This window comes from Pseudophryne corroboree, chromosome 12, assembly GCF_028390025.1.
Source record: "Pseudophryne corroboree isolate aPseCor3 chromosome 12, aPseCor3.hap2, whole genome shotgun sequence".
Taxonomy (NCBI): domain Eukaryota; kingdom Metazoa; phylum Chordata; class Amphibia; order Anura; family Myobatrachidae; genus Pseudophryne; species Pseudophryne corroboree.
In genome coordinates, this window is record NC_086455.1 from 150,778,804 (window position 1) to 150,796,723 (window position 17,920).

General features: G+C 44.7%; 1 protein-coding gene across 2 annotated transcripts in view; it reads right to left on the bottom strand.

The window, feature by feature from the left end:
• Positions 1–2,277: 2,277 nt before the first annotated feature.
• The window catches only part of MAX (MYC associated factor X), a 73,840-nt gene continuing 58,197 nt past the window's right edge, over positions 2,278–17,920 (bottom strand). The window contains exons 2-5 of one of the 2 annotated variants that reach the window (XM_063948178.1): positions 8,631–8,738; positions 8,221–8,301; positions 7,221–7,344; positions 2,278–5,050 (exon numbers count right to left, since the gene is read on the bottom strand). In XM_063948178.1, the coding sequence (XP_063804248.1) occupies positions 4,863–5,050; positions 7,221–7,344; positions 8,221–8,301; positions 8,631–8,738 (501 nt within the window). In that variant the 3' untranslated portion in view covers positions 2,278–4,862. The remainder of the gene's footprint in view (positions 5,051–7,220; positions 7,345–8,220; positions 8,302–8,630; positions 8,739–17,920) is intronic. The other variant, XM_063948179.1, reaches the window with a different exon arrangement.

The following is a 17,920-nucleotide window of genomic DNA, read 5'->3' on the forward strand; positions in this document are numbered from 1 at the left end:
TGCAATATAACAAACGCTGACTAATTATAACAAAATCAGCTTATAAGGCAATGCACTTCATAAAAGCAAGAGTTGGAGGTGAGCACGCACACAGCAGTATATTGGAACGACCTAAGAGATGGACACACGTGTTTTTAGCTTTTATTGGGGATTACTAAACACACTTTTGTCAGGGGCCAGTAAACACTCTCAAAGATGGATTAAGACAAAACCCAGATAAAAAATAAAAGGTATACCAACATAGGCAGTGAAGCTTTAGATGTTGGCAAAGTAGCACTGGATGGTTATAGTATCGTTCTGCAACCAACACAAGAGTAACAAACTCAACAGAGTGTATACTGTCCAGAGTTGTCTTTTGTTTACATAAAGTGAATGTCAGTGTACACTGCCTGTAAATGAAATGAATATAGCAATAAATGCCTTAGCACGAGTGTACTCAACATGCAGCTATTGTGGAACTACACAACCAAGCATGCCTTGCCACAGTTTTAGCATTCCCTAATAGCAAAACTGGGATGTGTCGTTCCACAACAGCTGGGGAGCATCATGGGGAGCACCCCTGCCTTAGGGTCTGATGGGGAGTTGAGCTTACGCATGTTTGCTTTCCACTGTGCACGGTCCGAGACTGAGCATCTTTCTCTCAATTAGGCAGATGTAGTAACCTGGAGAAGGCATAAGGACGTGATAAACCAGTGATAAGTGCAATGTGATAACGCACCAGCCAGTCAGATCCTAACTGTCATTTGCATATTGGAGCTGATTGGCTGGTGCGTTTATCACCTTGCACATATCACTGGTTTATCACTTCCTTATGCCTTCTCCAGGTTAATACATCTGCCCCAACGACTGGTTACGCAGGCTTGGACGTAAGCAAAGATCTGCCTTTTGGGAGATTTATCTTTTCACCTAATTTTGGGAAGGTGCAAGTACAGTACACAGTGATTCTGATCTGTAGCAAACCTGGCATACATAGAGGGGCGGTCACATAGCAAGAGTAATACAGCTTTACATACAGGCGAATATATGCAACTTCCACCCAGTCTAGACTAAGCCTAAAGCAGCTGGGCCGATATCACTTCGCATTAGACCACACTGAACGACTCCCAGGCTCAATAAAAATCCAACTGAAACCGGCCGGCTCATTCATCAGATGGGTAAATGCAGTCAGAAGTCTGTGTGCAGTCATCGTCTCATCACACTCCGGCTTCAGCGACACCGGAAGAGAGTCACCTGTTTCGCTCAGGAACTGAATCGCTTCACTAGCAGATAATGATACATAGTTTTACCTTTGACCAAATACTCTTACGGGGCAGATTCAGAGTTGAACATGAAGTGCCTGCATTATGTGCTTGAAATCAGATGCGGACCACCACCTGCTTTGCTACTGGGGGTAATTCTGAGTTGATCGCAGCAGCAAGTTTGTTAGCAGTTCGGCAAAACCATGTGCACTGCAGGGGAGGCAGATATAACATGTGCAGAGAGTTAGATTTGGGTGGGTTATTTTGTTTCTGTGCAGGGTAAATACTGGCTGCTTTATTTTTACACTGCAATTTAGATTTCAGTTTGAACACTCCCCGCCCAAATCTAACTCTCTCTGCACGTTACATCTGCCCCCCCCCCCCCCCTGCAGTGCACATGGTTTTGCCCAACTGCTAACAAATTTGCTGCTGCGATCAACTCGGAATTAGGCCCACTGTGCATATGCTTGAGAGCGGCCATATTGAATCAGCACGCATTTGCGCCAGCCCAATCACTGGTGACAATGCACAGTTACATCCACTTAACAACAAGCAGAGATCCGTCTGACTTCCATGCGACTAAATAGCCCACAGGACACACGCTTAGAGTGATGTATCTTCATTTTGACTCTTTGGGGTACATTTACTAATCAGTGATAAGAGCGGAGAAGTGAGCCAGTGGAGAAGTTGCCCATGGCAACCAATCAGCACTGAAGTAACACCTATAATTTGCATACTATAAAATGATATAGTGCTGCTGATTGGTTGATGGGGAAATTTCTCCACTGGCTCACTTCTCCGCTCTTATCACTGCTTAGTAAATGTCCCCCTTAATCAGGCTCTAAGATGTTACACTGAAGCAAAACCATAGTGGTTTGGCCAAAGGCTACACCCGCACCCGCCCCTCATTCCACTATACCAGAACACCAAAGAGCATAAGTATTTCATACATCTGGATCCACTAACAGTCATGAGGTGGATATTAAGAGAAGAAACATGAATTTCAGTTAAGGATAAGGAATAAATAAGAAAGACAGCCTTATAAGGATAAAATAAGATTTTATTTATAGTTTTATAGTAAAGGTGAGCATTAAATTGAGATGGCCGTTGGGCTTATGTACAATATACTTACTATTTCCATGGGATAAAAACAAACATAGAAAGTATTATAAATTCATCGGGCATACTAAATATAATGTAAAGTAAAACAAAAAAACAAAACAAAATAAAAAGATCAATTTGATAATTTATCTATTCACCAACACTGCAACATACAGGATAAAGCTACATGACTGACCCGGCCTACTTCTAGTCCACTAGCTGCCATTGGACAGCAATTCCCCGCGCAGTCAGCCACCGACAAAATATGCTGAAGTGATCGTTCAACAGTTAGACAGACACACGTAGGCTAATGCTGTACACAGTCCACTAATAATTCTCCTGCATGCACACCTGTAAGAGTCTTATACACCAAGATGCCACTCGGACAATGTAATTATAGCTGCCACCAATTTCATTATATGCTAGATTACAACGGATTTAAAAAGTGAATGTTCTAAAGGCCAAATACATTTTTCACGCCAACTTAGGTTCCATAATCTGTGCACCTGATCCCAATATATTTTTTTTACGGTGGATTTACTCATAGTTAATCAAAAAAATCTTAGATAAAAGATCAGCCAGAATACAGTTTTCTGCTCCCACCTCTACCACTACTCTATATCAGTGATTCTCAAACTCGGTCCTCAGGACCCCACACAGTGCATGTTTTGCAGGTAACCCAGCAGGTGCACAGGTGTATTAATTACTCACTGACACATTTTAAAAGGTCCACAGGTGGAGCTAATTATTTCACTTGCGATTCTGTGAGGAGACCTGCAAAACATGCCCCGTGTGGGGTCCTGAGGACCGAGTTTGAGAACATGTGCTCTATATTGTGCTCTGAAAACATTAACCTGAAACCAAGACTAAGCACTGACCAAAAGAGACCCAGCGGGAGGCAGAAACCATTCCTATGGATGGAAGTGTGTGGGGGTTTGTCCTATACGGCTGGGAGTGTGATGCTATGGCGGAACACCGGTTAGCTGTACAAGGCGGTTTAATTGGACAGGATTTAATTATGGTCAGGTTAATGGATTAGATTGTCAAATTCATTGCAGAAACAGCCCATTTTGCCATGAGGGTGAGAAGGGCTTTTGAGTGCACCCAACACAGACAGGCGGTTTAGCTGGATAGGCAAGAACAGCCAATTGCTCTCATCTAAACCGAGTTTAGGCTGCCAATAGTCTGAACCCACCACCACTTTTCTTCCCTCAAATTGTGGTTTTCAAATGACTAAACAGAATATAAAGGAATAAATGTACAATAGATAATAAAAGCAAATCTTAAGTATTTTTAATATTTTTTAAGAAGTGTTCTGTTCAATCAGCTTAATTCTAATTGGGGGGGAGGGGCCAAATGTGAAGCTTACTTTGATCAGCAGATGCGAATATTCATTATGTACAAAACGAGATATCACAGAAAGAATAATCTTCATTTGGCAAGTACGTACAGGAACACAAACACCCCAACACAAACAGTCGGATTTTCAATTTGAAAGTTGGTCAGATCCCTGATGCAAGTAGTAGATTGATACATTTAAAATCAGGAAGGGTAATCGTATAAACCCCCAGCATTTGCGGATCTAGAACTCATTCAGCCTGCAGGTTCCTGACCATCATTAGTGATGCAGATTACATGAGTCTACAAGAACTGAATCCTTTGAATGCAGCAATGTCTATCCTGGTTGGCAGTAACACGATTCACATTTTTGAAAAAAAAAGCGAATAGGGAGAAACAAAAATAATTATAATAATTACACAATAAAATCACAACCCTGTTTTCAGACTAAGTGGACACTATTTATACGTGTGCACTCTCAATTGAATTGGAGAACTGTTTTTTGCAGACACGTGACGCGAATGTGTAAACAAATGTGACTAAAGCAATTTTGCCCATTTTCTTGGGTTTCCAATCTGGAACATGAAAATAAGCTTTTAAAACAAAAACAAAACAGTTGCTAAGCTGGTAATGCCAAGGTTTAACCCAGAAGAAGTGCAGCACCAAGTATTTGGAATTTGTATGTGGCACGGGTAGAGCTGGTCTTGCAAAAACATCTAAAAGGAAATTTAAATAAATCAGTATAACAAAGAAACAAAATAAAAAAACAAAAACAAAAACAAAAAAATAAAACACAAGTACATTTGCATGTTTTTGTTCCAGGTTTTACTAACCTACTTTGTTCACCTTTTTCGTTGATACTGGTCATACAAAGGCCAATTGCAAACCAGGATTATGGGTAACAACATGCAACTGAAAAACACACCAAGTGCAATTTACGTTTCACCTTCTATCCATCTTAAACGTGGATGTTTTCTAAACAATTAAATAAAGTGGGGAGGGGGGGGGGAATAAATGGACGAGGGAATAGAAAAGAAATGCAGTCCAATAGCCTAATGATAATAATAAAACAAAAAGAAAAAGATTATGAAGTCTTAAAACATCAGAGCCTAATTAGGAGATATGGAGGGGCTGAAAATGTTAAGCTTGGTACAGGCTGCTGGCTTTTATTGCTTTTGTTTTGCTTTAACTTTCTTCCATCCGTAGTTTCTTTCTACTTTGGGGTTCCTCTGGTTCCGACTCGGAGCTTGAGTCAGATCCTCCGTCAAAGGCGGATATGGTGCTGCCGTTGGGGTTGGTGTAAAGGCTGCTGTCGGACGAAGAGTAATTTGACTGCAGCCGAGAGTTGGATCTTGCTTTCTCCAGCGCGCGAACTGCGAGGATAGATGGAAGGTTAACAATAATACACAGGATACAGGTGCTAAAATGAGTGTAGAGCAATATATACAAGCGGCATATCCTACCTACTGTAATTGTAGTAAGTGGGTTGCCGCTACCCCCATGTCCAGGTAAAACCCGCTCTACGTTATCACACAAGTGGGCTACAGTCGAAACATTACCATTTACTGCGGATAATAAAAGGCTCTTTATATTTCTATTCAACCAACATTGCATCAAGAGGCACGGCATTAACAAGCAGACAGATATTTAGGGGGTGTTCAATTATCGGAGATGGCCGCAGGGTGGTGGCGCTTTTCCGGGACCTTGCCAATATCAACCCATTAGATATATTTCCAAAGAGGCGCAAAGAAAAGTGCACCACCACACATGGGCAACAAATTGAATACCCAAAATGCAGACTACACAGCTACAAGTCCAAACAGCCACATGTTGGATATATAAAATCGGGTTGGGCACGGGTGACCGGCGCTTGGGACCCCACTGGTCACCATACCGACGCGGGGAACCCGGGGAGTAGAAAGCTGGCGGGGAAGGGGGGGGCGCAACGAAGCCCCTGGCGGGCTCGGTGGTGAGCGGTTCTATTACCATTCTATGGGTGTCACGGACACCTACGAGTGGGAATAGACTCTGTTAGTCGGCATGCCGACTGTCGGGGGTGTGATGTAGCCGTCTCCTGACCGCCGGTCACATAACTACATCCCATTAGATCTCATCTGTAAAACACGATAAAATAATGTATATAGCGACGTAGAACACAGGAGACGCTGTAAATAGCCCAGAGTCAGCTGGAAGCTCCTTGGCGAATGCAGAAAGATCTATCAGTAAGGGGGGGCCAACATCCTCGCAAGGTTCTTGTAGAGACCCAGCAAATTCATGGAAAACCATGACTTGAAGACACGAGACCACATAGTGTGAAAGCATTCTCTACTTACAGGTTATTTTAAAACACCAAATAAAAGATTATAGATGACAGGATACGTGGGGAAACTACAAAATAATCAGCAACAATAGTAGTGTTCATTCTAGCACCCTGCACCTTTCTAATCCTGTGCAGTTCCTCTTTCCTGCCTGGGGTGTCGCTATCTGCTCTAGTGCTTCTCAGCACACTCTGGTCTGTATCACAGCACTGAGTAACAGATCAGAGTGTGCCGAGAAGCACCACAGCAGAGAGCGACACCCCAGGCAGGAAAGAGGAACTGCACGGATTTTGAAAGGGGCAGGGTGCTAGAATGAACACTAAATAGTTGCCGCCGCACTGGTGAAACTGCCATTTATAAAGGAAGCCGGCTATACAGGAACTCTGGTCTGCAGATAAAACTCTAACCCAGAGGTTCCCAAACTGTGTGCCGTGGCTCCCTGGGGTGCCTCGGGACACTTGCAGGGGTGCCCTGGGTTGGTGGTCCAGGACCAATTCAAACTATTCATGGTCAAATATTTCTTTCTACATTTCTCAATAAGAAATTTTTGGCCTAGGGGTGCCGTGAAAAAAATTCTGATATTCTAGGGCGCCGTGATTCAAAAAAGTTTGGAAACTACTGGACTAACCAGAAAAGAAAAAGAGGGAGTCATACAGAAACTTGAAGGTCTTCAAGGTGGATATACACTGATAGATATATCTGATATATCTATGGACGGATCAGGCAGTGTGTTGAGCATACGCACTGCCCGATCCGTCGGGAACTGACGTCATGAACTGGGCGGGCGTGTACACACGCCCGCCCAGTTCAGCTGTCAATCGCCGCCGGCTGCCGCAGCATGTGTACAGGCGGTCGGCCGACTGCCCGTACACACACAGCGACGCGCCAATATAATCGGTAGATATATTGGCCGTCGGCTGTGCTGCGGGGGCCGACGCGATAGGTCTGTGAACGGCGGAGTTCACAGACATATCGCCCGTACACACTGACCGACAGACCCGCAATATATCGGCCAGTGTGTACCCGCCTTTGCACAGTACAGCAATAACACAAGTGTTGCTTAGGTGAACAGAAACATATTATGAAAAAAGAAACTGAAAGTTCTTAGAAGCATCTGTAACGTGCAATAAACTAAACTTATTAACACTGCTACTAAACAATGAGCAATGCGCCCGCCAATGTATTAAACACAATTTAATGTAAGCTACGGTTACTGTTTTCTCACCTTGTTGTTCTAATAGTGCATTCTGTCTCTTTAGGTCGTCGATGTCTTGCTGGTGTGTGTGATTTTTCCTTCTCATATACTGTATATACTCTGTGGCTTTGTCCAGTATTTGAGCCCGTGAAGCCTTTTGGGTGGAACAAATAGAGCTTAGCTCATGGGCACAGTGTTATTTTCTTATCACCGCGGTCATAAAATGAACTTGTGTAAGAGAGAAATACTGCAGATTTGGGTTATAAAGTTGGGCCTCGATGGCTACAGCAAAAGTATTTATCAGTTATCTACAAAAAGGCACTGTTCCCCTTGGGACGCAGCAGCGGACCAGAGAAGCTGGGAGTGGGCGTCTTTTTACTCTTGTGGCTTTTGCATAATATCACACTGCCGTTTTTGTAAAAGATGCAGCGGTGCCTATAGATGTACAACTGTGAATCAGCCGCCCTGTCACGTAGTGTAATGTCGCTATACTGCGGCCATGTTTCTTTGGAGCGGTCATAGCAGGCCAGCTGAAAATGTTGCTTAGAAGGTATACAGCAATGACCGGTAAGACCCATCATGGGGGTTAGTGACAGGTAAAGTATGTGGCCACAGGTTGGCTATGTGCGGTGAAGGGGCAGAGGCTGGCATAGTGTGTGTGATGTTAATTGGATGCTGCTTAATGTTAGGTATGATGCTGCTTTAGGTGCCGCTGTACAGCGACACGCCTCTAAAGAACGTCTCGCTGTAAGCGCCACGGAGACGCGCACTTTTTTAAAATGCAGCGGGAAGGTGGGTTCGCTTCTCTGGCACCTCAGTAAGGGTCTGCAGCAACCACGTCATACGGCTGAAGGACAGCGACAGGAAAGTAAGGGAATCTCCCTATTGTGCAAAATGGGATGTGGTCACAATGTCAACACCACAATGTTGACAGTTATGTCAGCATTGTTGAAACGCTAGTATTAGGCACTAGAGGGAGGGGAGGAGGAGGAGGGGGGGTTAGGGGTAGGAATGGGGGAAATATACTCACCGGAACGCTGGAGGACCGCGTGTCTGACCCTGAAGCGACGATCACATGACCGCCGGGACCCGGAAGACGCCGCTGGAGCCGCTGCAGCCACCAGGGAGAAGGTAAGTCACCGCTGGGCCACAAGTACGAAATGTCGACATTCTAACGTGTCGACATTTAATCACTGTCTACATGATGAATGTCAACACGGTCAATGGCGGACACTACGACCATGACAACATGATGAATGCCGACATTAGACCGTCGACATTTCGTACCCAACCCGTGCAAGATAAGTACACAGCAACCAGGTGTTACATTTAAAGCACATGCAAATAGAACTTGGCTACAATATTGTCACAATAAACGATTATAGGGTAACAAGTACCCAGCTTTAGGAATAACAAGCCGCTAAAAACAACACAACTCACCTTTTCCCCTTGGAGTGAAGGTACCGAGTCCCTCAGACTGTGGAAACTGTCCTTGATGTGGTCTCTGCGCTTACGCTCCAGTGCATTGTGGTGTGCTCGTTTGTCTGCCTGCAAATAGAAGACAGACTGTGTAAGATCATACCGACCGCCCAACCTTACCCCATTCCTACAGCTGCTTCAAACTACACATCCCAGCATGCTCCGCCCCAGCCTAGCTGTAAGAGCATGCTAAAACATTGTCAGGGCATGCTGGGATGTATAGTTCCACAAGCCAACTACCCCTGATCTGCTTCCACTAAACTACAGATGTCATCTGAGTTGAATGAATGAATGAGAATGGCGACTACAAATATCAATGAAGAGCCTATTACATATTGCTGCAATAATACATGAATTGGGACGTTTGGGAGCGGAGCATTATGTACGAGCTGAAAGGCTCAGATTGGAGATTCTAATATTCCAGTATTCCTGAAGTTCATAAAGACGACGGTCCGGTATTATGTGCTGCAAGTGTACAAATGGACCATACAGTGTGCAGCCACAGGTAGGAGATTATGTGCAATTATGTTATCCGGAAAGTTACAAAATATATGTCCACCTGGAAGAACTTTACATTACTTATGTAGTCCCATGGAAAGTTTCTGTGACCTCCGAGCTCACCTGAGGCCACCTGTGCTATGGTACTGTCGTATGTACCACACAAGACTACTCCCCACCTGCCACTGTCCTCGGCGTGGGCCTCCTATCTACTTATCGTCCACCCCGCTGTGTCACACAGCCGAGGTCATTGTATGCGGACTAAGTAGCGCAAATTGCTTTTTAGGCTGCCATGTTCAAAACCTACACCTGTCAGCAAAGTGATGTGGTGGAGGGGTGACAGGGTGAACTAGGGCGGCCAGCACACCCATGCTGGCATTAAGTAACAATCCCTTAACTGGAAGACTGAGTCTCAGGCATATAGTTAGTGTCGGACTGGGGCATGAAGGGCCCACCAGGGGGGGATGCTGTTGTAGGGGCTCATGCTCAAGGGTGTGGAAAGGCTCCACTGGGGTGTGGCCAGCCACCACAGAGGTTTGGCTAACCATTACAGAGTACATGTTCTGTTCCCCTTGGTGAATATATACCATATTATTGTTAAGTATAATGTAACTTATGTATAATGCATAATTCAAGTGCACTAGGATATAGGGGGACATTTACTAAGCAGTGATAAGAGTGGAGAAGTGAGCCAGTGGAGAAGTGCCCATGCAACCAAATCAGCACTGAAGTAACAGCTATAATTTGCATACTATAAAATTATACAGAGCTGCTGATTGGTTGATGGGGCAACTTCTCCACTGGCTCACTTCTCCGTTCTTATCACTGCTTAGTAAATGTCCCCCATAGTCTGGATCTCTAGAGGAAGAGAAGGGCCCACAGGCAGTGGGGCCCACCGGTGGTTTCACCTGTTCCCCTGGGCCAGTCCAACCCTGCATAGTAGATCCCTTTTGTATCCATCCATGCTAGACCTGCAACAATTAAGCCAAATCCAGTATATACTGACCCAGTCTAAGTGAAGATACGCTTACAGTACAGACTTATCTATTTATACATAGACATTAGCAAGTATGCCTGCAGACCTACTACTTTACACAGATAAAAACACATTTGGAAAGGGAGTTGAATGTTTTTCCTGCTGGTCATAAATGTCCTTGGTAATCGGAATGTAAACCAGTATTTTAGTCATCTGCAGACATCTTCTCCGATAGGACAAAAAAAAAAATTAACTCCCTGATACAGAGGACAGATCGAATCGCCATACATTTACATAAACGTATATACACTCAAAGTGCTGTCTGGCAGACCTACGCCCTAACCACCACATACAACAAGGAAGCTTGCACTGAAATGATAATGTACTGTGCAACACGGACCACATACAGTATTACCAAGATACTCTTACACTAGGATTACACAACCAGAAGGTCTGTTAAAGATACAGTTTATGTACCGTGAGCCACTGCTTGATCTTACACAGCAGAATCAGACATTTTGTAGGTTCATGCCATCAGAAACTGGCAACGTCATGGAGGCACACAAAATGGCTGCAGCCACTTGGGTTAAAAAGGAGACAGAAAACTGTAATACATCTCCACAAACAAATGTGTCATTTATTTGTGATTAAAGTTTAGGACAGGTCATAATTAATGTGCCCATCTGAAAATGCCAGACCCTGGAGTTGGTTAATAATGGGAAACATACATGGTCTCTCACAATATACGGGGAGATGTAATAAGCAGTAAGAGTGGAGAAGCGCACTAGTGGATAAGTTGCCAGTAGTAACCAATCCGCTTCCATGTAGCATTTATGAAGTACATTCTATAAAATGATAGGTAGAAGCTTAATATGTGCAACGGGATGCCGGCTGTCGCTATACCGACAGTGGCATCCCGTCAGCAAGTCCGCTTGCCATGCTTCGGACCCAGTGGCAAGCAAATTCCCACTCGTGTGGTGACGTGGACCCACCACCCAAGTGGGAATACCAGGCTGCGGTCCAGATTCCTACCACCGGCATTTCCCCCGGGATCCGGTCTGAAGATCGACACTGTCTAGGTCGACAATGTTTAGGTCGACAGTCACTAGGTCGACAGGGTTGGAAGGTCGACAGGGTTTCTAGGTCGATATGTGCTAGGTCGACAGGTCAAAAGGTCTTTTTTTTTTTTTTACTTTTTCATACTTAACGATCCACGTGGACTACGATTGGAACGGTGCACTAATTGGGGTTCCCGGTCACTCTACGAAGAAAACGTCAAAAAAACAAACAAAAAAAAAACACACCTCATGTCGACCTTTTAACCTGTCGACCTAGCACGTCGACCTAGAAACCCTTTTGACCTTCCAACCCTGTCGACCTAGTGACTGTCGACCTATACACTGGCGATCTAAATGATCCACACACATTTCCCCCACTGTCAGGATTCTGGCATCGTTATCCTGAACGCCGGGATATCGACATGTAGTGCATTAAGATTTTTCACTCTCTTCACTGCTTAATATATCTCACCCAAAAGATCTCTGCAGAAGAGCAAACAAAACTAAACTGAAACTGTTTGTTCTCTCCATAGACCATAAACACCACACAGTGGTCAGGGAGTGGCGAAATACAGGACAGCCTGCCTAACAAGCAATTACACAAACGTTCTCGCACACTTACCGTAAAACACACAGTAATTTGGGCTATAACAACATCCCTAAACACAGAGGGAACAACAACAGGGAAATGGTATTGATAATGTTACACATATTTTGCTACAAAGCAGAAAACTCACACCAACACCACATCCACACAAACTGGTGTGACAGCAATTACTGTATGACGCGTCACAAAATGTACCCAGCATCTGGAGGGAGGAGCAGCAAAGCCCTGGTTGTAAAAACGTAACGTCACTGATGAAAAACGCACAAGACGACACAAAGGCGAGTTGCACAATCTCTCGTCCAGCCGTCATCATAACAAGGGATTAGCCAGAGTATAATAAATGAGTAATCTGTGACAGATCGCTGTAGCCAAAGCAAAAAGGACTGATCTTTGTATAACCACTGTCAAAACTTTCCACTCCTCCGTATAATTCCAGAGTCAACAGCAATGGCGCAGATTCAAAGTTGAAACCAACCCTTTTACACAGCTGTACTAATCTCTGCAGCCGAACTGCCCATTTCTGCATGCTTGTATTAATACTCCTCATCATCTGTATGTACTTGCACCAGCACACGCATTGGTGTAAAAAAATCTGTCTTTAAAGTGATGTGTTTAGGATCATGTACCGCCACACCACCTCTATACGTATGCTTGGCTTCGTAGCCATATCAGTTGGGTCTTGCAGCAGTCTCAGCCCTGCAGAGCCCCCATTTCCACCTACACAAACGTACAGATCTCTGCCTATGTGAGGCTGCCCTGATACAGCCCAAGTATGCCCCTAGTCACACGTGGAGATGCAATGGGTTCGCGTATGACTCAATAAATAGCTGTGTACACTCTGGGCACTTAACCCATAGTTGTAGCGCATGAAGGGGGGGTTTCTGGTTACCCAGAACCTCCCCCCGATGTGCCAAATTCTTTTTTTCCAGAGATAGAGACAGCTCTCGGTCTTTATTTTAAACCGCGATCGCGACCTCTACCGCGTTAGCAGCAGCTGCTGCTACTGAAAGGAGTTCCGACCTGCCGAGTTCTCTGCACATACATAAATACACACATACATATATATACACACACACACACACACACACACATATATACGCAAACCCCTCCAGGTAAATCCTGCGTTTGCCCCTGCATGGCTGCTGGGTTAAGTGCCCAGAGCTATGCAATTACTGCACGCAGAAAGCCCATGACTAGCCCTGGAAGCTAGTTAAAGCGGATTTCTATTCACACCTCAGGAGGGTGCAAGCAGAAGTCTGTTAAGTGCACCCTCTGGGCTGGTCGCAGGCAGTAACTGAATAGCTCTGGCCACTTAGCCAGGAGCTAACACCCCAAAGTCTAAATGAATCTGCCTCAGAGAGCGGAGAAGTGAACATGTGTTGAAAGTGTCCACAGCAGCTACTCAGCTTCTGCATATCGTTTTATAGAATGTACTTGATAAATGATAGCAAGAAGACTATCATACCCTCTTTCAGACCACCTGAGGCGGGTCGCACCTGTGAGTCTGACACGGGAGCTCACAGTGTGCAACCCGCCTCGGGTGCCCCGCCACTGCTGTAATCAACCCGACATTTTGAGCTCCATGATCTCTAAGCGCTGGCCAGCAACACACAGTGAACGGGAAACGGGTCACATCGACCCGGCTTCCGTTCACACCGCACAGCGAGCCGGGTTGAACGCGTGTTCAACCCTGCTCGCTACCCAGAGTTGGTCGCTCGACCCGGTATTTCAACCCTGGCACCTTTCAGACCGCACATGAACACGGGTTATGCACGTTCATGTGCCAATAACCCGTGTTCATAGCTGGCGGTCTGAAAGGGGTATTAGTTGCTATGGGCAACTCTTCCATTAAGCCTTCATACATCTCCCCATAATCTCTTTTGGCTACATTTTGTATAGTACTCCATTTACTTGAAGTCCAGAGAAGCTCACAGGGTCCCAGCTGACGTTTATAAAGTCCTGTGCAGGAACTAATTCTTTAGGCCAGTGGTTTCCAAACTTTTTTGAATCACGGCGCCCTAGAATATCAGAATTTTTTTCACGGCACCCCTAGGCCAAAAATTTCTTATTGAGAAATTTAGAAAGAAATATTACATTAAGTAGATTGCGTTTATATGTCATCCTTAGGGTCAGTTGTGTGGTGAGGGACAAGATTTGCTTCTGATTGGCAGAGCCGGCCCTAGCTATAGGCAGACTAGGCAATTGCCTAGGGCATCTGCCTTTACCTAGTTGCTGATTTAGCTATAATTTGCTAGCGAGGGGGGGGCGCCCGCTGTTCGCCGCTGTCGGCGTCTCTGCTCTTCCATTAGAGCAGAGCTGCCTGCGGTAGCGCGGCCGGAGGATGGAGCGGGTGAGTGAGGGCGAAAAATTTAGCTGGCTGTCACTGTGCGTGCGGCTCACGGCGCCGGCGCAGCGGCGCTACTCAGGGGCAGTGTGGGTATTCCAGCAGCGTCTGCTGCTGGGCTGCCCCTTACAAAGATGGCCGCCGCTCCGGGAGGAGGGCTACTGCGCATGTTCGGCCGCAGCAGCTCCTCCTCCCATGGTCCTTAGCGGAGTCAGTAAGACTCCGGGCACTGCGCCATCAATGAAGTTGGGAGGCGGAGGCCGAAGGGAGAGTGGGACTCAAGGCCAGCCGGGAGCAGCTAATTGCACCCTGACACCACCACCGCAAAGCAGCAAAAGTACAGCTGCTGACAGTAAGGCAGTGTTAATTCAGTGTCCACTGTCAATTTGCCAATATATTATATATATGTATTATATATATATATTTTTATATATATATATATATATATATATATATATATATATATATATATATATATTTAGATATATAAATATATATATATGTATATATATATATATATATATATATATATACACACACTGTAAATACATAATATATATTATACAAATATATATATATATATATATATATATATATATATATATATATATATATATATATATATATATATATATATAATTTTTTTTTTTTTTCTCAATTTGCTTGCACTCCTATTGTAACCTTTGCTGAGGTGCCATCCTAAGGCCTGTAAATAGGGTGGTTTTCAGTATGCCGGCGGTCGGGCTCCCGGCGACCAGCATACCGGCGCCGGGAGCCCGACAGCCGGCATACCAACACTTATTCTCCCTCGTGGGGGTCCACGACCCCCCTGGAGGGAGAATAAAATAGTGTTGCGCGCGTAGCGCGCCACCGTGCCAGTAGCGCGGCGAGCGCATCGAGCCCGCAAGGGGCTTATTTGCGTTCGCCACACTGTCGGTAAACCGGCGGCCAGCCTCCCGGCGCTGGTATGCTGGTCGCCGGGAGGCCAGCCGCCGGCAGATCGTAGTGAACCCTGTAAACCTATGTATATCGGCAGCAATGAGGCGGAACTCATCAGAATTCTGTAAACATAAAATTTGCGTCCTTTAATCCTACGTTTCAGGCTTGCGCCCGTTGTCAGGGACGAGTATCGTAGCAAGTCTGGTGAGTGTCGCCTCATTGCCGCCGATATATATTTATTAGATATCTATATTATAAATACATATGTATATATAAAATATATACATATATATATATATATATATATATATATATATATATATATATATATATATATATAATATACATGGCGAAGCACACTCCCGTGGTACTGTTAAAATAGTCAACGTTTCAGATGTCTTCTATTCATACATATTTTGTCAGAACCTGACGAAAGATGTATGAATAAAAGATATATAAAATGTTGACTGTATATATATATATATATATATATATATATATATATATATATATATATATATATATATATATATATATATATATATATATACACACCCCAATAGTGCATGGACCGGCACTCCAATCAGCTGGTCGTTATCTGCTCTGGTGCCTCCAGGGTACTGTGTGGTATAGGCTAGTAGAAATTGCTGCGGCACTCAGAGTCTTTCCACATAAAAATGGGTATTAAACATATCACACCATACCACACGGTATGTTTAATACACGTTTTTATATGGAAATTCTCAATAGTGCTGCAGTGATTTCTACGTGTGTGTGTGTGTGTGTGTGTGTGTGTGTGTGTGTGTGTGTGTGTGTGTGTAAAATATATATAATATACTTCCAAAGGTCCGGTTCTCCCTGTAATACATCAATACTGCAGCAGGTGCCCGTTGAAAACAAGATAATATCATACAAAGGTACAGCACTCCTGGTGACTCAATAATATAACACGCTGGCATAGTGGTATGGCAACGATTCAGTGCCCTTTAGTGTACAGAATTATAATATATATATATATATATATATATATATTTATTTTGAGTCACCAGAAGTGCTGTACCTTTGGATGAGAGAGATATAATAAGAATTTACTTACCGATAATTCTATTTCTCGGAGTCCGTAGTGGATGCTGGGGTTCCTGAAAGGACCATGGGGAATAGCGGCTCCGCAGGAGACAGGGCACAAAAGTAAAGCTTTTACAAGTCAGGTGGTGTGTACTGGCTCCTCCCCCTATGACCCTCCTCCAGACTCCAGTTAGGTACTGTGCCCGGACGAGCGTACACAATAAGGGAGGATTTTGAATCCCGGGTAAGACTCATACCAGCCACACCAATCACACCGTACAACTTGTGATCTAAACCCAGTTAACAGTATGATAACAGAGGAGCCTCTGAAAGATGGCTTCCTAAACAATAACCCGAATTAGTTAACAATAACTATGTACAAGTATTGCAGATAATCCGCACTTGGGATGGGCGCCCAGCATCCACTACGGACTCCGAGAAATAGAATTATCGGTAAGTAAATTCTTATTTTCTCTATCGTCCTAGTGGATGCTGGGGTTCCTGAAAGGACCATGGGGATTATACCAAAGCTCCCAAACGGGCGGGAGAGTGCGGATGACTCTGCAGCACCGAATGAGAGAACTCCAGGTCCTCCTTTGCCAGGGTATCAAATTTGTAAAAATTTACAAACGTGTTCTCCCCTGACCACGTAGCTGCTCGGCAGAGTTGTAATGCCGAGACCCCTCGGGCAGCCGCCCAAGATGAGCCCACCTTCCTTGCGGAATGGGCCTTAACAGATTTAGGCTGTGGCAGGCCTGCCACAGAATGTACAAGTTGAATTTTGTTACAAAACCAACGAGCAATCGACTGCTTAGAAGCAGGTGCACCCAACTTGTTGGGTGCATACAGTATAAACAGCGAGTCAGATTTTCTGACTCCAGCCGTCCTTTAAATGTATATTTTTAAGGCTCTGACAACGTCCAACAACTTGGAGTCCTTCAAGTCGTCTGTAGCCGCAGGCACTACAATAGGCTGGTTCAGGTGAAACGCTGATACCACCTTAGGGAGAAAATGCGGACGCGTCCGCAGCTCTGCCCTATGTCGAATGGAAAATTAAATAAGGGCTTTTATAAGACAAAGCCGCCAGTTCAGATACTCTCCCGGCCGAAGCCAGGGCCAGTAACATAGTCACTTTCCATGTGAGATATTTCAAATCCACATTCTTTAGTGGTTCAAACCAATTGGATTTGAGGAAATCTAAAACTACATTTAGATCCCACGGTGCCACCTTAGGCACCACAGGAGGCTGTATATGCAGTACTCCTTTGATAAAAATCTGGACCTCAGGGACTGAGGCCAATTCTTTGTGGAAGAATATTGATAGGGCCGAAATTTGAACCTTAATAGATCCCAATTTGAGACCCATAGACAATCCTGATTGCAGGAAATGTAGGAAAACGACCCAGTTGAAATTCCTCCATCGGAGCACTCCGCTGCTCGCACCACGCAACATATTTTCGCCAAATACGGCGATAATGCTTCGCGGTGACTTCCTTCCTTGCCTTTATCAAGGTAGGAATGACTTCTTCTGGAATGCCTTTTCCTTTTAGGATCTGGCATTCAACGCCATGCCGTCAAACGCAGCCGCGGTAAGTCTTGAAAAAGACAAGGACCCTGCTGAAGCAGGTCCCTTCTCAGAAGTAGAGGCCACGGATCGTCCGTGACCATCTCTTGAAGTTCCGGGTACCAAGTCCTTCTTGGCCAATCCGGAGCCACTAGTCTTACTCCTCTTTGCCGTATAATCCTCAATACCTTTGGTATGAG